This window comes from Bombus vosnesenskii, unplaced genomic scaffold (assembly GCF_011952255.1).
Source record: "Bombus vosnesenskii isolate JDL3184/JDL3185 unplaced genomic scaffold, Bvos_JDL3184-5_v1.1 scf7180000016261, whole genome shotgun sequence".
NCBI classification, from domain to species: Eukaryota; Metazoa; Arthropoda; class Insecta; order Hymenoptera; family Apidae; genus Bombus; species Bombus vosnesenskii.
The window spans coordinates 3129536-3156046 of NW_022884330.1; the positions used below are offsets into that span (position 1 = coordinate 3129536).

The 26511-nt window shown below is 31.0% G+C and overlaps 1 protein-coding gene across 15 annotated transcripts; it reads right to left on the bottom strand.

Annotated features, from left to right (window-relative positions):
• LOC117241857 (transmembrane protein KIAA1109) lies at window positions 1–25551 on the bottom strand. 15 transcript variants are annotated; one of them, XM_033508072.1, is made up of 51 exons: window positions 25390–25551; window positions 24381–24691; window positions 24150–24293; window positions 23742–24061; window positions 21392–23667; window positions 21044–21330; window positions 20671–20974; window positions 20407–20592; window positions 19436–19808; window positions 18862–19365; window positions 18524–18782; window positions 18098–18445; window positions 17945–18021; window positions 17538–17874; window positions 17285–17463; window positions 16982–17207; window positions 16522–16910; window positions 16284–16445; window positions 16085–16210; window positions 14970–15108; window positions 14017–14259; window positions 13311–13567; window positions 13196–13225; window positions 12742–13045; window positions 12260–12655; window positions 11675–12184; window positions 11161–11576; window positions 10638–11079; window positions 10313–10560; window positions 9551–10245; window positions 9311–9471; window positions 9029–9237; window positions 8592–8821; window positions 8278–8496; window positions 8123–8194; window positions 7902–8057; window positions 7649–7828; window positions 7327–7570; window positions 6862–7244; window positions 6385–6794; window positions 5972–6301; window positions 5594–5902; window positions 5314–5506; window positions 4996–5225; window positions 4628–4912; window positions 4359–4547; window positions 4062–4268; window positions 3845–3868; window positions 3046–3176; window positions 2763–2959; window positions 1–2691 (listed from the first exon to the last, which is right to left on the bottom strand). In XM_033508072.1, exons 2-51 carry the CDS (start codon window positions 24631–24633, stop codon window positions 2472–2474), a joined length of 15009 nt encoding a protein of 5002 aa, XP_033363963.1. In that variant the 5' UTR covers window positions 24634–24691; window positions 25390–25551; the 3' UTR covers window positions 1–2471. The 15 variants fall into 15 exon arrangements, with proteins under 15 accessions (XP_033363963.1, XP_033363958.1, XP_033363954.1 ...); XM_033508067.1 differs by having other exon boundaries at window positions 7369–7570; window positions 18110–18445; window positions 20269–20592; XM_033508063.1 differs by having other exon boundaries at window positions 18110–18445; window positions 20269–20592.
• Window positions 25552–26511: the final 960 nt, after the last annotated feature.

Consider the following 26511-nt stretch of genomic DNA (forward strand, 5'->3'; position numbering starts at 1 on the left):
TATCTCAGGCACATTAATATATTTCTTCTAATTTGGACATGTACCAATTTCACATCTATAGATACATTATTTTACGCGCTGACACATTTGGCTAATGAACGGAAACATTTCTAGTACACTGAAAAATTAACTGTTGATTCAGTTGCTTTGTAACTTTCGATATCCTTTACTCGAAGCAAATTTTTATCATTCGAGTATGGAAATAAATAAAAAATATTTATACAAATCACCATCTGTTTTCGTAAATAATACTAGTGTTGTAATGTAAAATCCACTATTCTTGTACTGGCTGGATCTACGAAGTCTTTATACATATATGTATATATATCTTTTTTATTAAATAGAGAATGTCACGCGCGAAAAAGTCGTAACTGTGAGCAAATATACACGCACGCGATACAAGTTCCGGTGAAAATTGATATTTTTTAAATCAATTAACGAGCAACGTTCGATACGTTGGATTAACTAAAGAGATTATTACATTTGCTAAATTTTTTTTCTATATATTACATTTAAAGGAACATATTTTCCGTTACTTGAACATTTTTTTAATTAAGTCAATTCAACTATATAATATTTCAGGTGCAAATATACACGATAATCTTACTTAAATCTATTAACTATGTAGAAAGTTTCTATTAACATTGTAAATGTCAAAGTCTTATAGTATCAATATAAGAAGTTAATACTTTCAATAGAATTACGTTATTGCCGGAACTTGCATATAAAGTTATACATATATTACGATACGAATTCAATACGTACATAATATACATATACATATGTTTTACGACAAATTTTCTGTAGTAAATAGGTATTATTGCGATATCAGCGGTCGCGAACAATAACAAGCTCAGAATCACTATTTGCAATTTAGGAAAAACGTTTTGCTTTCTTCCACATTTCATAGAAATATATCGACATATGCTAAATATGCATTTAATTTTATGTATAGAAAAATTCGGCTGATCAACTTAATTATTGCAAGTGATTAAATTGCAGTAATTTGCACTTAAAATTAAATAGTGCTCTAGGAAGACTGAACCGAAGAAACTAATTTTTGTGATTACATCGGTGGGTCTATAACGTGTACACGCTCTCGAATGAAAAAAGACGCTTGAACGACGATACAGCGATTATTTGTTCTTTGCATACCCTCTACGTTACATTTCTAACCGATTTTTACATTTCATTTAAAATACAGTATATGTATACATTGAAATCCATTATCCTATAGTAACAACTTAAGTCTAATATGTACCACTTTTGTTATTTTATCGTTTTAAAGTGCACATTGCAATTACAAGTTGGCATCAATATGTATATATGTATATATCAATATGTACTTATACGAAAAAAGTCGGGCGATGTATACACAAAAATATATTACATTACATTACAGTAATAGTTTAATATGCACAAAAGCGGTTCGTAGATTGTAGAATTAAACAAAGACCTTATTCCGCCGTACGTTAAAAGATAAATTATCGTTATGCATAGGATTCACGTAAATTATCCTGAAAAATGAGCAAAAATGCCGCGACTGGTATCGATTAACTATATATAAGTTTTAACATCCTCCCCTCCTATTCAAAAGAAAGGAGAACAGGAAAAGAGAATACAGATTATAACTACAAAAAAATAATTTCAAGAATCTAAGCGTAATCCCGTGAGCAGTTTGTAGAAAGACAATTCTTTTGAAAGTAGTACGTGCTAATAAAGCTGCAAAGTTTCAAGCTAGGAAAGCATTCTGCTTCCATGCATAGATTTCGATATTTCTAACACGTACAATCGTTTCAGTTTTCATCTAGGCTCGTAAGTCTGCTTAAAACGCTAATATCTACACATAATACGTAATTTATAAAATTCTAAAGCTGAAAACTCGTTAAATACTTCCGATATACTAAACGTCGTACTCGAAACGCATATCGATACGATGATATATATAGATTGCGATTGCGAACGGCTTTTGCGACAAATTTCCATTTCCTCGAACAAAAATTCTTTTGTATGACTTTATGAAAATATAACGAAGCGTTGTTGAACGCTGTTAATACACATATGTTTCCTAACGCTCGTTGCTGTGCCCTTGGCATTCTGTGCAATATTTAACACGTTCGAACGAAATATCGATGATGATAAACCTTTATCTATATATCTTAATATACAATTGCTTGATTACATGTTGCACATTATTAACACACTTCTTACAAATGTCCTTTTAATCATGCACTCTCAAAATATCAATTTCACGAGTAAGAGTTTTTTCCGATTCCTACACTGAACTGATCTGATCTGATCACTATAGTTTATCCTTTTATTAGCAAATTTATATTATTCAACGTTCACTTTATACAATATAAAGAAACAGTGATTTTATTGATATTACCGCCTACCAATTTGCGCAAAAAAATTGCGGACATTATTATGTTGGACGATTATTGTACGATTCCACTTTCTATTTGTGTTAATTATTTTTCTCGTTTATGTTCTTTTTGCTCTTCCGACGATTCTTCTCGAACGGCTAAAACCATCCTTAACATTAGAATGGCCAGTAATTTGTCTAAAGGATCCATAAAACCTCGTTGAATCCATTTTGGTATCGTTGTACGAGCATGAGAAAATCCTAACTTTTGCAAAATGTAATCTATTCCATAAGGCTCAATGCTTTTACCAGCCCACGAAAGTAACCTTTGGTATCAAGAATAAAGATTACGTCACACATAACTTAATAGTAAAATAATGACAAATGTCATCATTACCTTACAGTTGGTTCAACATGCCACGTTTTACACCTGTACGATCGCCAATCTTTTATGAACATTTCTGCTGGATCAAATTGCTTACGTTTCTTCTCGTCTTCGGAAGTAATCGTTGTTGTAGCGCAAGTACTGCCAGTGTTTGAAGTTCCGCCTTTCTTTTCTTGAGGATCTGGACTGTGCGCTCGTGCACCCATATTCTATAAATGGTTACACAACAAATGCGATTGAGAAAATACATTTTCATAACATGTAATTGCTTCGAAAAGATATAAGATATATTTACCACTTTCTCTTTTTCTTTTACATATGAAGTAATTAAATCATGAAGGAAGAAAAAGGCCTCTGCGTCTACCGTAACAAAAATGTGGTCCTCAAATTCCGTTATGAAACTACATTCAACTAGTGGTTTTTCACCTGTTAAAAAGCGATTTTTATATAATAAATTTTATAGAATATTCATCTTGTACTAATTTTAACATTGCATTTTAGAATATGGATTAATACTTCCATGATGATATACTTTAACACACATGATAATATAACTTTTTAAATAGTCCAAAAACTATGTATCTATGTGTCAATACAAATTCGTCAATTACAGATTCATCTAATTTATGTAATGAATTCTATACTACATTACATGATTGTAACCTTTATGCTTTTCTAATATAATACTGAAATATAATATTTCACAATGAAAATGTTTATAGAATTATAACCTGTTATAATATTGGACGGCATTAGTCTTATCCTTTTATATTAATAAAAACTATATACTACAACTTCATTATTGTAAGAAATGTATATTTAAACATTAATACCTCATTAATAATTTTATTTTGTGCGGATCATGCATACTTAATATGAATTTGATCATATAGATTAGCAATTACAAAAATTTAAGTCTAGTCTTTAGCACTTATTGAACATTTCATGCAAAATAATTTTTAATATAGTACTCTATATGTTAATAAAGCATTTAATAACCTGGCATAGTGTACAAATCAACCCATGTTATTAATTCCAAATTAAGAATGCTTCTTACCAAGTTTTATATAAATCAATTCTCTTTTTATACTTACTATATAATATATGTTTAGGTGCTCCTAAAAATATACAAAGGAAACAGTTGCAACACATAATTTAAAGAGAAAAAGTTCCTACTGCAGCTTTCATATTTATAAATACAATAGTATTATATATTAAACATGTGTCATCAGACACATATTTTGTTATATCATTAGAATTCTTAAATATTTTGACTTAAGTTGGATAACAGTAAATAGAGATGTTACGTACCGACAACAACTGGAGTTTTTGCGGTTTGCAGATGTTCCGTTTTTAGATGTAACTGCAATGATGGTAGAGCAAATATAACTTCTCTTCCATGAGAATGTTCTTGTAATTTTCCAGAAGTTGTTGATGTACTTCTCCCACGAGTTATATTACTACTATCAGACGTACTGTCTGTTCGTTCTCTTTCAACACACGGAAACCGATCTACAGCTGTACATTAAAGTGACAGACATTAAAGCACTTTCATTTATATTCCACTACTATTAAAATTAATTTATTTTCAATACATTTATAGCGTACCATCTATTTCACTACTAGCAAACGCATAATGAAACCATTCTTGCAATGATTTAAATTGTGGTGGGAATAATACACTACGACTGAATCTGCAAACAGTAGCCATAGAGTGATGTCTTGCATGTTGTTCTTGTTGTTGGCCTAAACTGATGGTCAATGTTTGCACAACATGAACATCACGTGTATTTGGGGCTGTCAAAAATATCATTATTAAACCATTTTGAACAAAACACAAATTTTAGTCAGTTATACTTATATAAAATATTCCTTACATTCAACGCTTGGAATTTCTTGAGCTTCAGTAGTGAAACTAATACATGGTTCTTTTAGTGAGAATAGTGCCCAACTTTTACTTTTAAAATTAATTCCATGGAAACACGCTAAACTAATGTTGCAGCCATGAAGTTCCATTGTTCCTCCAAGTACAGTTCCTGTTGGTGGTAAAGAAAAGCTTAAACTACCTAACTGCAGACCAGCTACTTGGGCTAATACACCTTGCCAATGTCTGTGATGACGAGCATCCGTCACTGTAGTTGTTTGATTTGTGTTCCATGGACCTGTAGTATATGAATTTAGAAATAATTCCATTATATTGATTTGAAATACACATAGCTCAACTATATTAAATATGTAGGTTTACCTTCATTGGTAATTTTCCTTCTTTGAGTTCTTTTTCTAAAGCTACTATTATTTACTCTTTGATGTCTTGGTTGTAAGGAACTAAACACTCGTTTACTACTTTTAAATTGTTGACTGAAAAACTCATCTAATTTATAATACATTTTTAATAGATCTGCTGTTGTAGATTTACTAATCATAATCTGCAATTGATCCCAACCCAAGTCTCCATGCATAAAAATTACCGCAGGTCTGTTAGGAGTGATATTTAAATAAAAGATTATATAAAGATTTGTTTAATTATTAACTAGTAATTATAAAAATATAGATATAAAATAACCTTCTCGTTGGCATAAAGGCATCTCCATTATTGTTGCGATTAATTTTCCATTCATCCCTTAATGTAACATCCAGTGAAGATACTCTAGACATCAATACACTTGTTCCCATATAATCCAATCGCAATTCTAATGCAAACAGTTTTAAACCTACAGTATGATCAGGTTCTATACCAGGTTCTTCTCGTATGTGTACTACAAGTATATACATACATAAGTAATACAATTAAATTAGTAAAACTAATATATTTTTTAGTATAAATTTGAATATCAATAACATACTGTATGTATCAATTTCACTCAATTCAATGACACCACCAACAATACCACCCTTTGCATCCAAACTAGAACCTCCTAATCCAATGCCTATATATAAATTCTTATGTCCAGTGCTACCTATAGACAGTCTTCCATCAGATCTAAAATCCTTTGTCATCCATGTAACATTGCCCATGACATTACCCATGTTCATGTGAACATTCAAACGTGTGAAATTTATGGCAAATAGTACTAATGTTTCCCATGCAGATTCTCTTAATTTTAGCTCTGACGTTTGTTTATCAGAAGTAAAACTCCATCCTCTACCGATATCTAATATTAACATATGTATATTGGTATTAAAAATTATTAGAAATGATTGTTAAACATTTTATAAAGTACCTTTCAATCTTGCATGTTTCGGTATATCACTTTCTAAGCTCAATCTTAATTTATCCCTATTCAAAGTTGGACTTCGTTCTGGAGCACTTTTTGATAGTACATCAGTACCGTGTCGATCATAGTGTTTTAATAAAGAGCTACCCATAACTGCCTCTTCTTGATTCAGAGAAGGACTACCGTCACCCTCAGAATATGCTGTACCTGAACTTAAATCTCCTAAAAATAATCGACGTACTATACTACGTCTATACCACGCTTTTGGGAAAGCCAATATTTCACTTAATCTTCGCATATCATATTTAAACGAAGCAGATCCAATGTCAACAATTGCTGAAAAATTATGTAGAAATATTTCATTAATCCCTTTGGCATGTGTTAAATAACATTTGGATATAAGAAGAAATGATACATACTAGAAAACCGAATAACTGCACGACTAGTATCTGACATCTTCTTCAATTGTTCACTTTGAAAATTTAATTTACGACTTCTTGACATATGAAATTTTACAAATGCGACATTAATACTTAAAGAATCTTTTCTTTCGCTATCCGATAAAGGTGACCATTGTGCTTCTTTTAACCCAGTTTTCTTCCCACCACCATAAGGATGAAAAATATAAACAGAAAAATCAGCAAGACATCCAGTAACTGATAATCCACCAATCGCTGAACCAGCTTCTTTTCCAGTAGGTTGTGTACTTGGAGATTTGTACTCTCGAAACTCTATGAGCTCTTCTTCTGCTCGCTTGGACGAAAACACTATATCAAGGGACGGCAATTGCAAAATACATTCCACCCGAGAAACCGGTAAACAAGAGAATCTGAAATGATGAAAAATTATAATGACTAATAATTATAAATAAACTAATAAAATTATTTGAAAATTACCTAAATGTAGAAGGTTGCATATGAAAATATACTATCACATCGACAGGGAAACTCGCATAAACATAATTGCTGTTTGCTGCAGTAGCAGCCCAAGATGTGCTTTCCGCATTTTCCAATGGAAATACTGTATTTGTTTGTGCATTGCTATGAAAATGGGTTTTACTTGGAATCGGTTCTAACGTTTGTTCCAAAAATTCAAGGATATGTGGACTTATTATAGTTTCTTCTGGTATACTTTGAAGAGTCATCCAAGCAAATAAACTAGCCTTCTTAGTACTAGACTTTTTAAACGCAGTTACTGATGAAGGATTAAGCAAGCTATTGTCTGATGATACACGGGGAGACACAGATTCTTCTGGAAGTGTTTTAGATTCATAATGTACCTGTAATGAAATTTATTTAAAAAAAATTAATTTAGAACATGTAAATACAAAAACACGTGTACATATGTGTACATATATGTACCTTTAACATCTTATATATATATATGCAACAACATATTTTTACCTTTACATCTAAGCCAGGAATATGAAAAATTGTTAAATCTACTAAAGGTACATTCGTGTGTTGTAAATATCGTAGTCGAGATGTACTTGCAGTGGATGATTTTTCTTTGCTACTTAAATGTTTCCTACTACTACTAGGACTGCTTGGTTGAAATTCAAATGTACCTCCAGAACACGATCGCTCCTTCTTCATTCGACTCATACTGTAAAAAGATATTCATTTATATCAAATGCATAAAACACGCGCAATAAACATTAAATTAGTTAATAAATATATATACATTTTAATTTCATCTTCTTTTCCTGGATCTTTTGTGTGGAGTACACATTTGCCACTATTAATTAGAACTTTTACATCAAGTTCAAAGTCTATATTAGGTTCTTGAGTTTTCTGAGGTGTTATGTACGGTGACGAAGTTGATGAGGATTGTTCTTTTCCAAACGAATCAAGTAGTGGTGCGCTATGAAAATTAAAACTTAGGAAACATAATATATTGTATTCATATCTTATCTATATCACATGCTCATACATACTTTCCTTCCATGCTATCATAACTCGATGTGTAACTAATATCTCTGCTTTTTTTTCTTAATTCAACTCGTTCTCCGTCTATTTCAATAGTTTCTGGCCACTCTAATTCTCCTTCTGGCAAACTTAACTCAGAACCAGCACTCGGAAGCGATGATTGTCTACATAACATCATTATTTTAAAAATGGTGGTAATAAATATATTAGAATTATTTGATAAACATACCTGCCCATTGTATGTGTGTCACTAAAAGTAACACGTGGTCCGCCTAGTCCTCTTACACGAAGGGAGGCAGATCTTTAAATTAATATATATCACCACATAAAATTTTGCGGAAACAAAGATAAAATATAGCTTTTATAAGTGAAAATATACAATACCGGCTTGGACCGCTTCTAGGACTACTTTCATAACTAGCGGAATTTGCTGAATTGACTTCTAGATTCATATCTTCAGGACTTTCGAGCTGATTTTCGAGTGTTGGTGAAGGTACAATAAACGAACGCGATCGATACGTATTCGGTTTTCCACCCAATCCTAATTTTCCTTTTATTCCTGAAGCTTTAACCGACTGTCTCCTTAGCTTCTGGATCATATCTCTATAAAATTTATATAGAAATTTTATTTTTACGTACTTAGTAATGTACTGCATTATATTTCATAGCAATCTAAAATGCGTTTCACAAGTTTATACCTTCTAAAATCTTTAAAAACCATAGCTTCCAACTCATGTAGACGCTTCATTTCTTGTTCTATTGTTCCGTGAGAAGCACCCAGTGACCGTAGATCGTTTATAATTTTTGCCTGTTCATTCATCTCTTTTTCTATTAATTTTGATCTCTTCTTCGCATCAAGCGTAGGATCAAAAACAAACGCTGGTAGACTGTCTGTCCAATTTTTAGATTTCTTCATTAGTATACTCTCCTACAAACATACAAAATTCGATTAATGAACAATACACATACCATTATGAAGCTTTAAATAAAAAAAATTTATGGATATAAGAAAATAAAAAAATCATATATTCTGTGAAAATAGTCTTAATAATTGATATCTAATTTCTAATACATTACCCAATAAAAGGACCGAAAAAAAGTACTATAGGATGAAATAAATATAATTAAACCATACTTTTTTCTTAACCTGGCTAGTACTATTATCTGGCTGATCTGCATCATCGCTATCATAATCTGCAGGTACATGAATATCATCTTCTTCAGAACCAGTCAACATTGTTAGTGTATGTCCAAGTGCTGACAGTTGTTGTCCTACATTAACATCTAGATGAATATCGACACCTTCCATTTGCCATTGTACATTTAAGATCCACTTGGCATTATCTGAAAATAATTACATTGCATTATCCATTCCCAACAAAAGAATAAACAACAAATAAAGTTTTATTCTTATTACCAGACTTATCTTGTTTTTGTGCAATTGTTCTACTACATACTTCATAAGTGCCTTCAGATACCATACATAAATTCATTATACTACTATCAGTTACATCTGGTTTCCAATCATCCAGGGAAGTTTCAAAATCATCAGCAAATCTTAAGCACAAACCCATAAATCTGTAAAATGATAATGTATTCATAATCAATTCGTTCATAACGTTTATTAAGAATTGAATAATTAATAATAACATTATACCTTGCTTTACTAACTAAGCTACCACTGCTGCATGCTGATATGCTTGTATTTTCTAATGTCACTACTACAGCACCCCTTGATTCGCCATCATACAGTCCCCTGTTCATACCCCAAGTGGGTGGCAAGGGATTAAGTGGTAAACAAATACCCATATCATCTACAGTCAATTGCAAAAACAATGTCCCCAAATGAGGAGCACTTAATTGACTCGTTATTTGACCAAATGGAACTTTTTCAAATACTTGCTGTGTGGCGGTCAAAACCTCTTTATTTAAGTTAGCTCTCTTCTCGTTCCAATATTCGTACGCGTTTTTATAATTTAGCCAAACAAGTATAGCTTTATCAATAGCCATTGGCTGAATATATATTAATGGACGCTTTAGCGTAATTAATACTACTTCCTTATCTTCACCTTGTGCCGTTTCTTCTTGAAAAGCGTTTCTTAATCCTACTCTGGTATTAAAAAAGGCAAATTGCTGAAATTCTGGTTCTGCTTCTTCAAATAAAACATTTTTTAATAATTGTCCAAGACTTAAATTAATGTCAACTTGTGCTTTCCCAAATAGCTTCATGTATGGATTTGGTTGTGTAGCACCAGAAACATTTTGTACTCTATTAGATAATTGAAGTTCAACAGCTCCAGTTTCCAGTCGAACTGCCGAATTCGTTGGGGTTGTTGCCGTCAATTGTATCCTCTATATATAATACGAAGAATATTAAATATTACAAATTTCAAATTATTGATATTAATATGACACTGACCTTAATGCGAATAATTAAAGTAAATAATATCCTTTTTACAGTCGCATTACTTGGCTCTTCATCTTCTAACCACAAAGGAACTGGTTTCTCTCCACCATAAACTTTTTGTACAACTTCATTTACTTCTTTCATGAACACTTTTTGTACGAATACTAAATGATTAAGGAGATCTGTAGTCAATGAATGTTCAAAAACACCGATATCTGCCGTTGCACTAAGATAGCTGCCTTGTCTTAATACAACACCATCTACAAATTACAAGAAATTCAATATATCTGTATCATAAAATGTATTACACAAATCTGTAAAATATTAGATTACTAACCAGCTAATTTACTATCATTCATGTTACTGTTACCATCTTGAATATATTCTGCAGATACATGTACTTTGGGAAGTTCAATGCTAGCTTCGGAAGGTAAATTTGCTTCCGTCACTTGAAGTTTCGTCGTAAAACTCAAGGTATGGTGAGGCAGATCTATCGTGAACTTAGCTTTACTACCAGTTATACCAGAACTAGTTACCTGATCCATTTTATATTGTGCTTGTAGAGATGGTAACAGCGCTGCTGTTATACTCAAACTTTGAAATATTATGTGAAATTGCATTACGATTGGTTCTAACAAACTAGATACAACTTGTGGTTTTTCTAAATCAACTGATGGTGCTGGCGCATAATGATGTGGACTACCAGGTACTCCAGTATCCACCTCGTCCTGTTGTTGACCTCTGGACATTCTTGAGGATGTTCTTGTTACCCTAAGTTCCTGAACATTTTTTATTATTTAGGATTATAACGAATTTAATTACCATTATTATCACTATAAAAGAGGAAATTATATATTTACTTGTAAAGTCGATGATAATTGTTTACTACCTCTGGTCATCATACCATGTAAAGCTACTGGATGTTGTGGAATATCTATGTTGACAGCGCCGACAGTCAGTAATCCACTATTCTTATCTTTTTGTCGTCTGCTAATACTCGAATACAAAGCTTGTGATTTGCCCACAGTTACTCTAACAACCGTTTGTTGATTAGGTGCAACACCTTCTAGTAAAACAATCATTGTTCTACCAATTTGACCAGTCAAGCTACATTCTAAGCTGGCAGGTCTTGATTTCTTGCGGCATGTAAAACTTGCATGAAGACTCGTTATTTCTGCTTCAAGTTTCAATCCACTGAGAGTAGCTAATAATCTGGTCCTGTGTATTCGAGCAACTCCAAAAATAACTAATCTTGTCCGTTCTCCCGTAACAATATCTATAATATATTGTTATGTACATACAATTAATAATAAAATTTAGTTTTAAGGTAAGTATTATAAGTATTATAAGTAAATAAATTAAATTAGTATTAACTTAATTCTCGTGGAAGTGGCACAGGTGTTGAACTATTTTCAGCATTCAGTCCTTTCTCAATATCTGCATCTTTTGTTTCATTTAATAATTCATATTTTCGACCACTTTTATAATGTTCTGAAGCGTCCGCTGGTATGGAAAAACGATGTGTAATAGTCTTAGTCTCTGGTCGAGTAGCATATAAATCCAACAAATAGTAGATCGTTTTCCAGCATCGTGGCGTTAAATGTGTTGTATCTTTACATTTATCGGGAAGTACACAAAATTTGTCTAAACCAGATCCACTTGGACTCGCTCCAAAATTGGGAGTTATTACTCCTTCGCTCAAATTAATGTATCCTTTTACACTTTTTCCTGTACTACGTAGTTTTTGAGCAAAACTTTGCGGTCGAGATCGAATACTCGCACCAGGTGATATAATTTTCGAAAGATTGGGTTCAAAACTATTACGAAGTAATGGAACATCTATCTTTTTACCTTCTAACAAAAGTTGCTCTTGTAAATCAGATGCTGTTAAAAAATAAGAATATGTTACATTCATATTTAAGCATGTAGTTAATAAAAAATAAACAAAATAATATTTACTTGAAGATGATCCATTTTTTACTGCTGTATCATTAACAATTAAATTATTGTTTCGTTTACTTTCTGGTTGTTGTTCTTTTAGTTCCATTTGTGTTTCTTTAACATTTTGATACATATTACTAATTTGATGCAATAATCTGAGAAGAGGCATGTTTACTTGTTGACTAATGTATCGTATATTTAAACTAAAGTTCACAACTGTACTTGTATGTTTCTTCAATTGGCCCCGAGATATATATAATACAGTTTGCTTCTGAATCATATCATCTACCGCCATATCAGCCATTTTCTTAACATCAATATCAATGCCGATTTTTTCGCACAAAAATGCTGGTGTCTCTGGTGGTATATCCAAATGAAATTTCGAATTTCCTTTCTTTGTTTGGTACTTATTACCTAATACATTGGTTTAAATTCGCGATCATTCCCATTTTGAACAATATTTGAAATTGATTCTCAAGCAAATATTCTTTTTTACATACCCTTTCTTTTATCTGTTACTTTTCCAAATTCACTGACAACTATGTCAATACGCATAGTTTCCATATTCCCTACTAGAGATAAATTTGATCCTAACGAGTCTAAGGAAGATACATTGTTTATATTTCCTGACCCAATGGCAGATAACATTTGTTGTGGCATAACAGATAAGGAAGATAGAAGTGGTTCAAAAATTAAATGTGCATCTAAAAGTCTAAGTGAATCTTTCATAGGATAAAGAAGAGTACCACTTTGAACATCAGAATCTTCTGTGTCATCTGTTGTCATTGTATTGATCTTAGAATCCTGAAAACATATAATCATTATATTAAATAAAGAAACAAACAAGTATACCCTAAAAATAGAATAAAAATTCTTAAAATAATTCATATAGTAATATATAAAATAGAGCTTGTTAAAGGCAATACATTCAATTCTACAATAAACTTGAAGTACCTTTAAAGACTTTTGCTCTGCACGAAAGACCTGAGATGATAGGAGTAATGAAAATGTATTGTATTATAAATATCTTTTCTTGAACCTTTTATGTGTAATAGGAGATTTTGCTTACCCAATTTCCTTTTAAATTGTTTTTATCATTATCCTTTATAAATTCTTGTTGTTTAGCCATCCAGCTATACAGATCTTCACCAGTATTTAAAGGTTTATTGGAATGATGACTTGTAGGAGATGTAACTTGATCTAAGCTTCCAGTACTATGTTGACTACCATGTCCACCTCCAGAATAGATACTTGGATTAGAACCCAATTGATGAGAATGGGAAATGTGAATTTGTGGTGTCTTCTCTTCTCGCAATGTGCCATAACCTAATGTAAAACTCTACTTGTATATACATTATTTTTATGCTATTAAAAAAGTACAACACATTAACTAAGAAAGTAAAGCACAAAATACTGTTAGAGGAATAGAAATTCAGAGTTAGATAAACAGAAACAAATATAAGATAGATACTTAATAAGCGCTACAATGAAGTAAAAAGCAATACACGTGAGAAACAAACAAACTGATATGATATGATAGTGCTAGTCATATAGTGTTAAAGTTGAAGAGCAAGGCGATACAAACTACAAAGAAAATTAATGATATATATTTATTGCAAACAAAACAGTCTATTCACTAGAATATTCATTTCAACCATTTTAATCTTTTACTTTCTTTGTCCAGATAAACCTTTCATCAATAAACTTCCAATTTACTTATATCATACTAATGTATAGACTGTTTGTACATAATCATTTAATCGTCTTGCACTTACTTATATTATTTGGTTCCCGAGTTTGATTGAATAACCCACCACTTGCAAGCAATGGAAAAACAATACTCGCTCGTGTACTAGCAGGCATTTGCGTGGGTTGAAGTGATTTTCCTTTCTTTAGACGAACTACTGGTGGAGAAGGGGAGGTTAGTGAATCTGGGCCTGGATCCGGTGTTGCTATGGGGGTTGTATCTTTTCCCCGAGGAGAACTTACAGGAACCGTCAAACCATCACCACAAATACCTGGTCATTCCATATCAAGCCATGATTTTTGTTTAGAAAGCTGATGACTATACTGTTAATATATGTTTGAAGAAGCATATTGTAACTTTAATATATATAGTGCTATATTTATTACAGAATGTATTTGGTACTTCAGTTTCTACAAATAGTATTCTAAAGACTGTAATTAAAACTTAAGTAGGAAAAATGTCTTATATGCAAAGACTAATAAGGACCAGTATACTTAAAAATTTGATAAATATTTGATTTCAAGAGTTTTTTGATATTAAATATCTAAATAACAATTATAAAATAAATAACTTGTCCTACATGTAAATTAAGAATTTTGATAATAATATTAATGAAGAGAGAAAATTGGACAAAAGTAGTATAAGCAAGCACATGTTATACATATTATACACGTATACGTAATTAATATGTAAATATCATACAAGTTTTTAATAGAAGATTAATGCTGTTGTGTGAATACTTCACAATCACTAATGCTAAAGACACATACTATAATGTGTCTATATGAGAATGCAGATTAAGATATTAAGCAATTATTAAAATTATGATTTAAAGCAGATGCTAAAAGCTGCAGGTGTATTAAATTGAAGTTTTGCAAAATATCAAATAATCTAATAAAGTTATATCAATAAAAAGATACTATACCAATTATCTTCATAGATTATATGATTAGAACCTTGCTTTAATTTAACTTATAGTACCTGTACTTTTATCTTGTCCAGTCTTGGCATGTGTATGCTTGTGCATATGGTCTGTGTGAATTAACATAGCACATTCATCTGTGACTTCCTGATCATCAACTTCTCCTGCGCTACCCTCACCATCAGTCAGCAAATTTTCCTGTACATGAATAAGTCAAGTCCAAAATGTTTATTTAATATCTTCAATAATGAAAGTCAAAATACTTTATTTGATCATAATCAATGATAAATGAAATAAATATCAAAGTTTTAATTTCCAATAAATCAAAATATAAAATAGTTAATGGATAAAGAATTGTGAGAATAGTTTTCAGAAGATTTTGGTTTCAGAAGTTTTGAATTTCACAGGAAGTCTTAAAATTATAACATAATTTTTACATATATATAATATTTTCAGTTAAATATTGCATAAGCCCTGAAGAAACCTCCACCACTTAAGATTCATACTGCCAAATACTACTAATTTTTACTTACAAGGCAAGATGAACATTATCTTATTTAAACACAATATAAATTAAGTAAAATACATATGTCCATGGCATACATATATAAGTTCTGTTAATAAACACATATGCATCATTGCAAAGTACATTATATTACATTAGCACATTGTATTACATTAAAATAGAGTTAATAGTTATTAGACAAAGCATGTAAGTATAAATTTATTAAAGTGAAAGTAGATTTTTATATAAAAATAGTTTGCAAAGATATTGTGTTAGAGCTACTTCTTTGAATATATTTTGAAAATTCTTACTGAATTTTACATTGCAATCATCATCCTGTACATCCGTGTTTATTTGCTGAAAAAAAAAATTCTCTACCAAATTATGTTCCCTATAAAATATATTATGAACTTCTGAATGAAATAGAAAGCTTCCTTTTTGATGTACTATAATGCTATTAATATAAGAACAATTATATTTTAAAATTATTGCCTAATAAAGGATAAATGAGAAATATTACATATTAGAAAAGTAAAATGTTAATAATTGTTTGAGGAATAATATTAATATAAGAAATATAAAAGGAACAAAGTTATATGAAATTCCATTCCCATTCTAATTTAATTTTTAATAAAGACATTTAAGTATAAAAACAAATAATATCCATACCTCATCTGGGTCTGAGACTGCAAATGTGACATTCAATGGTTTAACATGTTTGGTTTTGTAATTATGTTCCAATAATAGTGGAGTATAGAGAACATTCTTCCATTGTCTGCTCAATACTATAACTCCCTAATAATATATAGATGAATGCATATATGAAATAGCTTAAAAAAGATTAAAGTATGTTTATAATATAACTTACTTGTCGAAGTGTTGATAATAAAGGTAAATCTGACTCCTTTAAGTTAGCTTCAATGCTTTTTAATTCATTTAATAAAACATAATTTTGTAAAATTGTACATAATTGACAAGATGGATCTTCTTGTAGTGTTTTTGCTAATGGGGTTAATCTTCCGTAACGACTCTATAAAACAAATAATAACAATTTTGCTAAATATAATAAATTTAGTTAAACATACAACACATAAATAAATACATACTTTAGTGGGCATGTGTGTCGCTTGAACATCTAATGCTTCTGCCATGAGACAAGCAACTATAGCAGTTGATCTTCGATACATAGTTCTAAACATATGTACAATTCGAATTGCAAACTTATTGCTAGGATTCATCCAAGCATTTATAGCAGGTGATGCAGTACTTAGTAGATTCCAATCTAATCGAGTATAATCAATTTTTCTTGTTATGGGTGTACGAGGTGGTGCTGCAAAATTAAACCATACCGTTTTTAATTCTATAATACAAGAAACAGTATTTCCATTTCCTGCTTTTGAGGCGAGACTAGCACATGTTGCACTAGTATTTATTTGTGCTCCATTATGCAAGTTTGTCGAAGCTGTTTCTGGATCACCTATAGGTGCAGTAGAAGCTGTAATATAATAAATAATGTAGATATATAATACTTATTAAGAATCATTTAATTTACAAAACTGAATATACCAGCTGCATTGTCTAATTCTTCTTGACTCTTTACACTATCCGTATAAAATATTTCGGCATCAACCTTTTTACTATCGTTTCCGTTTTCTCCTTTTTCAAATTGAGATCTTTTTACTACTTTCAATTTGACACCTTCTAAACCACATTCAAACATTATAAAACCCAATCTATCTTCCCCGCTACCGAGGGTAAATTCTTCTGTTGCTTGTGGAGATCCAAATTGTTTCTGAAATAAATACACTTCTGATGAGTTTTAGACAATATATAGTACTAAGAATAAATTAGAAAAGATAAAAAACATACACTTTTCTCTTTGTCATCTGTAAATTGATGTAAATAATAATCAACACACTTTAGTGGAGAAGTTATTCTAGTACATGTGAATAACACTCTTGAATAATGAGCAGGAATTGCTGTTATAACAGCATCTTTTAATATTGAAGATTCATTTCTAAGTCTGCGTAATTGTGAATGAGCTTTCCCTATTATATCAATTATTTAAATTAATGTTATACAATAGTTTACAATTATTACAGTAATATGTTATGTAATTTACCTATATTTAGTGTAACTACAATTTCTTCTTGCTGTTTCTCAGAGGTTTCTATGTATACTGTTTCACCACTTCCAATATCTGCAACCACAGCAGCAGTTTGATGCCCAGGTAAAAATGCCTTGCTAATTTTGTTAACTTTCTTTTGATTTGGCAATACAACTGGTTTATGAAATGTTTGAACTACTTCTCGGGCTTGTTTTCCAATATAGAATCTTGCTGTCACATCATCAAAACAGATGGCGAATAACGATACACATGTTAAATCACGAATGTTTTCAAGAGCAGAAAAAGATATAATTTCTTCAACAACCGAGGCTTGCAACAAAGTTATGCTCATCTAAAATTAGACATTAATATACAAATAAAATATTTCATAGAAAAATTATATATTGTAAATTATTAATCACCTTTGGTAAAATAATACTGCCCTGTACTTGTGTCATAATACTTTCTTCATATACGTTTGTTTGCAATGCAATTTTACCTATTATTAAACAGTATGAATGTTAACAAATACACATTTATGCATTACAAAAGGAACTGAATGTAATAAAACTAACGTTTATCATCACCTTGACCATTTTTTATATTTCTTTCAGCAGTGGATCGTTTTGAACTAGTTTGTACTTGACTCCAATAAGATAAACTTTGGTCTTGTTTTAAAATATTAGCATCTTCAACCTTTCCAATGCATTCATGATGAAGATGGTTTAGAATAGTTAGTGGGTGTAAAGTAGCTAATGTTGGTATAATAGCATCAATGAAACGTTGTAACGATTCGAGTATCATAGGACTTAACATGATATCTACATCTCCCTTAAATTTTACGATAACCGTTGTTCGTGATCCATTTTCATGTTGCACAGTTAATAATTCTTCCTTGTTATGAGTTGTATGATCTCCTTCTCCTTAATATAACAATACAATCTTCAGGTATACATATATGTCTTTAAGGTAATTAATAACATAAAGCTACTGTTTATTACCTTCCATATGATTAATAGTTGTATTATCCCAAAGGTATGGATGTGTAGGAGTTTTATTAGATGAGTTGGCTACAGGTGAACCATCAGATCTTGTAATCATTTTTAGCGAAGTAAATCCTTCAGCAACAGTTTCAAATTTCGGTACATATCTGCCACCAACATAAACTAGCCTACCATCTTCAGTACGTTGAAAAAGTGGTGTAGTAAATGCAGCACTTCCTGCTGGTATTGATGATTGACTCCAATTTGAACAACGTATCTAAAATTGATTGTATATCCCATATAAATTGCATCTCCCAGACACATTGAAAATTTAAAATTCACAAGTTTCAAACTACCTGAGTTAAATGGCTAACGTAGCTTGACATGAGAAGTGGAGAATCAACAATTGGCTTATTTACTTGCATATGTAAATTAACAAGAGTAACATCTTCTTGCGAAGATACAGCTGATATGAAACTAGTAGAAGAAACAGAATGGCTATCGGATGAATCACGTAATCCACCATTTCCACTGTTTGAATCAGTTTCGTTTTGAAAGCTAGTATTTCGATTTACTCTAGGACTACGTTTCGTACTTATTGCCTGTGGTTTTGCTCTCTCTAAAGTATGTGCTTTTTCCGATACGGTAACATTCACATTTGTTGAACTTTCTACAATAGACAAGTCTGATGAAAACTTTTTTTTCATGCTATCATTACGATTTAATACTGAGCCAGATCCAACAATAGATTGACGTAAACTTGATGTGCGACTTCCGCTCAAACCGTGACTTGTGTCCTCATCAGCAGAATAAAAAGCTTCTGAATGATTTTCTGAAGACATAGATATTGTCCGTTGAACCTGTAAACATATAGAAGATTTAAAATATAATTAAAAATATTATTTAATTATATTAATTTATTAATCTCACTTCTTGTTTTAATTTTTCTTCAGACTCTGATTTTACATATAATGAGTGGCGAGAATCAGAAATGTTGATACTATCAACAGTTTTTATGCTTGTTTGCATCGATTCAGAGAAATTTATTTCTGTAGATACTACTGGTAGTGATTGTGGACTATTTGATTCAAATGGTTCTACATCTGATGCATTGAAATAGTCAACCGCTAATTTAGAATCAGACACACTACTTTTTGGAGCAGTTTCGATTTCAGGAACACTTAAGATTGATTTGCTGCGTTCTGTATGCAATTTTGAATCTGAATCTAATTTTTGCGGTAGCTGTACAACAGGACTCGCGTCAACTAATCTAGAATATGGAACATCTTTTACACTGCTTCCACTGCAATAAAAAGTTAAAAGTTAAAATTTATTAATATATAATAAAATAAAAATTAAATGTCTAATCTGTGAAATTTGGTAGCAATTTTTATATTTATTTTTACTATTATATTATTAAATATAGCATATTAGAAATAAATATTAAAAAATAAGATATTTTCTATGTTAAAAAGATAAGCTTGCATGAAGCAGAAAATTTTCATGGAGACAGAACCCACTGAAACATAAGATACATTAAAAAATTACATTAACAAATAGCAGCATAAATGATATATAATTTTTATATTTTTGTTTATTATTACGCAAAATTTTTATTTGAATTTTTATTATTTTTATAGTTATTCTAAATATAAATGAGCATATTGTAAATTCAAAATTTAGCGTATTTGTGCAATCATGCAATATTTAAAGAAATTAATCAAATTATTAAAAAGCTGCTTCAAAGCTATTCCAAAGATTACCGAATCGATGTATACGAAAATCTTCTGCCCAGTAGTTTCCGTTCCCCACTGCATGCGAATGGACTTGCTGATGCAGTAATTAATTTTGTACTACTAGTTTCTTCGATACCGGAATCTTTATTATGATCTGTCACAGACCTTGGTCGTTCGACACCCTTTCTCGAGGTTTGTGATCCATCCTGCGTGGCAGTTATTTTTACTCCAGTAACAGGATAATCTTGTAAAGATACATCTTGTAAATTATAAGGTGATGTATGGAACACCAGTTGACCGTTGTGCAATATAGATTGTCCAAATCCTTTTTCTTTTCCGGATTCGTTAATTCTACGATAATATATGAAAAAAGTAACAAGTAGTTCGCCGATAAGTTAATAATTACTAGAGTAATTAATAGATTTGTACCTGTATGCGGCAACATTTATTCCATCTTGAAAATCATGGTAGCTTGGTTTAAAAAATCTTAACCCATTTCGATTATTTCCAAAAAATGCGCAGCCGCCTATACAACCACATCTTGTTGCTTTCACACCACTTTCTCGAGGCCATAAAAACCACAAACGTTTTGTGGCCTCATCATGTAGTTTTAAATATTTATTTTGTATTAAATGTAAATTATGTTCAGGAGTTGGAAGTGAAATAGCAGCTTCTAAGATTACTGGTCCTAAAGCTACAGATCCTACTTCTAACCAAATGTCAGATCCATCACCTAAGATATATAAAACAAATAGCATTATCTTTAACTTTGTATTTCTAAAGTTACATATATTTGTCATACCTGACATACGACTGCTTGCATTATTATGTGATCTGCCACTACCAGCTGTGTTGGTATTACTTGTATTTGCAAAATGATCAGCAGCTGATACAAATTGTCTTATTAATATTCTTGGTAAAACACCAGTTACCCCAGATTTTACTTGTTGACCATGAAGATTACAGGTTGACATGCGAATTGGAGATATCCAGGTATGGATAGTAGTTCCTACTTCTTGAAAATATAAATCAATTGCATCTACTGCTACTCTAGTCATTCTATATTTTATATCTTCTGAACTAGGACATCTGTAACAATATTATAATATTATTGTCTTTAAGTCTACAAGCATTAAAAATTATTGCATACCTGTAATGTTTGTCAACATCACTATCAGGACATTGTAAAGGTGGAATACCATGATGGCAATGATGTGGTAGATCTGGAGGACGTAAACTGTTTTCATTATTTTTTACCATTAATAAAAATGTTTCCAAAGATATAATAAGATGATGCAGTTGGGGTGAACTCATTTTCCCAGTCAATTTTCCTAATTGCACTTCGATTAACCATGCATACTCCAAAGTCTCTTGATCTAAACTTCTTCCTTCGTTACTGAACATTGCATGCCCCCTAACCTGCAATGCACTTAACATTAAATGTCCCTGATTTAAATGACGTTCTTTATTTGAACGAACGACGTTATCAGTGACTAATGCGATCGCTGGCGATAGGAGCAGCTGAAGCTCTGTTTCCTTATATTTCTTTTTCATTTCAAATCCAAATCGTTCCAAAAGTATAACTGGACAAGGAGGATCATTTTCTCCACAATTTTTCACTAAATGAGCTTGAATATCATGCATAGTAATTCCAACAGTTACTTCTAATGGTCGATAATCTCTTGGATCAAATGGTTTTGATTTTGCATCCTCATCTTCTACAGATTCAACACTACTATTTTGCACATCTCTGTCTTTACTTCTTTCTGTACTTATCGATGTAGGATTTGTTCGACTCTGTTGCATATCGGTAAACGTTTGATAATCGCCAAACAAGTTTTCTTTTAAGTGCATAAAATTTTTTAAAAGCGATCCATATAAAATTAATATAGATGGGCCAATCTCAAGATCTAAACTAACTTTATCAGGAGCTATAGACTGTGGATCAAATTTCTGATTACCGTTTCTTGTCCAATGAAGACCTGGTGATTTCCTGCATCTAGGAATTCTCATTGGAGATAAAAGAATTTCTTCTTTCTCTGGTGTTGTTATATTTGCTTGTGGCGTAGGTCCCAATGGTGGACATGGATGATATGTATAATTGATACTTAATGCCACAATTGGTACAGACCAACAGTCAACCCAGCCTGCTCCTTTCTGACAAACATTTCTCCACTTTTTGTTTTTGTTCAATTCTGACAAATATATATGTGATCCATCACGTGTCATAATCTTTGCATTTTTATTCAAAGCTAACAAAATTGTACGACTTGTATTGACTTCAGGTAGATAAAACGAAAGATCAACACTTTCACCTTGAATCCAGAAACGCAAAGGTATTGTAATGGGCAAATAATCCACAAATGGAAGATCAAATGATAGTTCAAAAAATTCCCCACAAAAAGCAATGTGCGCATTTTCTTGATTCTGTGATGAACAATCAATCCAATTATATTCATTACATAATGTAATTATTTCAAATTCTTTTAACAATAAATTGAACTTCCACGTATAAGGTACAAAATGTAAAATGTCAGGTCTGGCTTTACTGGCCCAATCATTAATCATATCTTGAAAAAATTCTTTGTGCGAATAAACTAAGTTAGCTGTGGCTTTACATCCAGTTAAATTTAACATCCATTCTTGATGATCGTTCCATTTTATTGGGTAATGACACTTAACACCAAACTCTAGCGTTTCGCTTTCAACTAAACTTCGATATTGCAAACTTGTAGTGGCTTCCAAGTGTAACAGTTGACCTGTTATTTTTGTAGTATATCCATCTTGCAAAACTATCCATGGCATAGTGATCTCCAGATATGATCCAGGTCCTACATTTATATGAACTGCATTTGTTTCCCTGTTTTTACTAAAAAGTATATCAATTGTAGCTTCATTTAATGTTGATAATCTTATATCAAATGATTGAACTTGTCTTTTCTCTCCAGTAACAGGGGTTTTTGTAACTTTCAATGGTTGGTAATCATTAGGGAAAAAGAATTTAAATAAATGTTCTCTTTGTCTATCAGCCCATGGTCCATAACTGAAATCAGTGCCCTTTCCACATTTAATATCAATGCCCCAGATTGGTGGCATAGCTTCAACCATATCTCCATTTACTAATTGAATCATTTGTGGCTGTTCAGGAACAAATCCAGGTTCATCCATGTAGTAATAAACTTCTATGTTGTTTGAACTTAATATAACAAACCCTTCACCCATATATCTAGGTGGATCATCTACCATTCCTGTATACTTTGGACTAGGTGCTAAAATAACTTTGAAATTCTCTGCTTTACATTTTGTAAAATGCATGAAATGATCGTATCGAGATGCTGCCGGTTTCGTAGAATATACAAAATGCGCTTCTTCCACAGTTATTGATAAGGTTGTTGGTATTAACCGATTACCAAATACCAATCTGCCCTAAAATAACAGAACACTTTAAATAACAGCAACCGAAGATATATTGAAAAATATCAATTAATTTATGTACTAACTGTGCAAACATCTAATTTAATAACAGGTATTAAATCTCTCCATGTTCGAGCTATAACATGAGCTTCTTTTTTCCTAATATTATCAACGTGACGTGAAACATCCATTGCATTTATTTGTTGACGTGTTTCATGAGTAGTATTACTAAATGATTCTGCATCATGATCATCACTATTAACATTGTGATTTTCCTCATCAGGAAACATTTGTGGTGTAAGACCAAATGTTTTTTCTAATTGTGCATATAGCTGACAGCGATTATAAACATGCAATTCAAAGCCATTTAACATAACAGAAAGTCGTGTATCAGAATGTGAAAGATCTAGAAGAAAATTTATTAAAAACTTTAACACAAATTTATATGTTATAATTTCAATCAAACATAATACAATTGTTTCTATATAAAATACCTTCAGATACATCTTTGGGAACATAACTCCGCCACCATCGAAATATAAGCCATCCATCCTGTACTCTGATACTATAGTCTGTTGTGATATAAACTATATCTCGAAACATTATTTTTCCACTTAGTGCACTTAAAGTGAAAGAGCCTAAAAATAAACAGTACATATCACAATTTATAATGGTATGTATATTAATATAAAATAAATTATTCTTAGTATTTTTTAGGGACTTACCTACTTTAACATATCCATCCCTAATAACAAATCGATTTAATAATTTTGTTAATATATAACCAATGACTCTGCTATTATAGTAAGCTATATAAATAATCCATGAAATAGCAGATACTAATGAACAAAGTAAATATATAAAACTGCTATCCATCTTAAGGTCATCAAGGATGACATGATCAGAATAGTTCCAAAAGGCTGGTTCAATTCCAGAGAAAGATGGAACTGTAACATTATACAGTTCATTCTCCTCCATGGTGATATTGTTTCTTTGTTACAGAATCAAGAAATATTAGTCATTTTGTAATTAATCACTGAAACCATAAAACAAACATATTTATAGAAATAGTGAAAATACAAATATTTCTGTTTAATATACTTAAAATGCTTTGCTTGGAATTTCGAAAATATAATCTATAATTTATCATAACTTACTACTTTCATATTAATTTCTTTCATTATAATGTTGTTCAATTTTTATATATATTCAAAAGTTATTATGTACATAATTGGAATCAAAAACTTAAAAAAAAATTTGTAAACATAACCTAATCAACTGACTAATTAAAAAAAATTTAATAATTTATTCAGTAATCTCTGTAAACATATTATTTTACTATATTTAGTACCTGCTCCTTACATATGATACTGTTAGCAGTTAACAAAATATTATCTACTAATGAGTAATAAAGAATAATGAGTAATAAAAGAAATAAGGTTTAAAGATTTGTTATCAACATAAAATAGTGACTATCACAAAAGGTAAAAGATAAAATATGTACTTTGTTATACATTTATTGATACTTCGGGTTATTTAAATGATTATCTACTTATCAATGAAAGCAAAATATCTATTGTATGTGTATGTATGTATGTATGTATGCATGTATATGTGTGTGTGTATATATATATATATGTATATATATATATATATATATATTACAAACTACATATTTTAAAAAGTACTTTATGAATAAATACCAGGACAAATTAATTTATTCAACTAATTTACCTTTATTCGATAATTATATAAGAATTACACTCAATTTTTGTTGTGTCACTCATGGTTTTGTGTTTATCGGTACATCAGTTTTAATAGATGTCACAAAACTGTCATCGATAGACAGCGACACACATAACCATACATAACCAGTTGATTACCAGCACTAACTATAGATTTGGTAGCGACACCATAGATAAGGCACAAGATAGAGTTCACATCAGATAGAGTTAGTAATGTTCTAGTTGTCCCTTAGATGGCATGAGCTGTTATAAAAACAAAAGTTCGCGGGAAAAGACAGATGCTTTAAAATACTGAAGTATTAAACTCCAGTATTTATCGACTTTTTTATATTTACCCAACTTTATCGAAATAAATAAGAATTAAATAGATTTAGAGATTGCTCTATATCTTATTCGTATCGAGACTATCTCTCCGTTTCTTCGTTACAATTCCTGATTTAGCAAAATGTAAAATTCAGGAGGTTCAATTTAAAGGATAGTTCCCTTATTCAAGGAGGCATCTTGTAAGGATTCCAATAGAGAATGTGCAGTGGACTCCCTCCTCCACGTTCTCAGATTTGTGACTTGATCGAGGAGGCGTTATCGAGAAGAACCTTGTCAAAAGATCCTTTTCTTATCGCTGTCCTCGATTAAGAGGATTATAAAGTTTATAAGTTTCGAAGATCCATTTGAAACATTACAGTTGTCCCCTTTTACTGTTTCTAACTGCATTCTTGTTTGTGAATTTTTTTCTGCTCAAGTGATCACTTAATCTAGTGGAGTATTTCACCAAGAATGTCTTTATTATTGTTGAGTCAAAAGCTAAAAGCGATTCTCACGTTCTTCAAATATTTAGATAATGAGCGCTATTTCGACGATGGAAATTATTAAGATGGCGATATCACGTACCAATCTCCAAAAATTCATAGTGTTTTTTATACCTCGTCAGTGTTTTTAAAAATTATACGTATTTAGACCAATAGTCGAAAATGATAAAGTCTATGGTAAAATTTGGATTGCAAAACATTTAGTATTGATTAAGATAAATCATTTTTATACATTTTTATAGTAAAATAAGTGAAATAAATAATTTGTCGGATTTAATTTTAATTTCAATCACTGCTAATGCTAC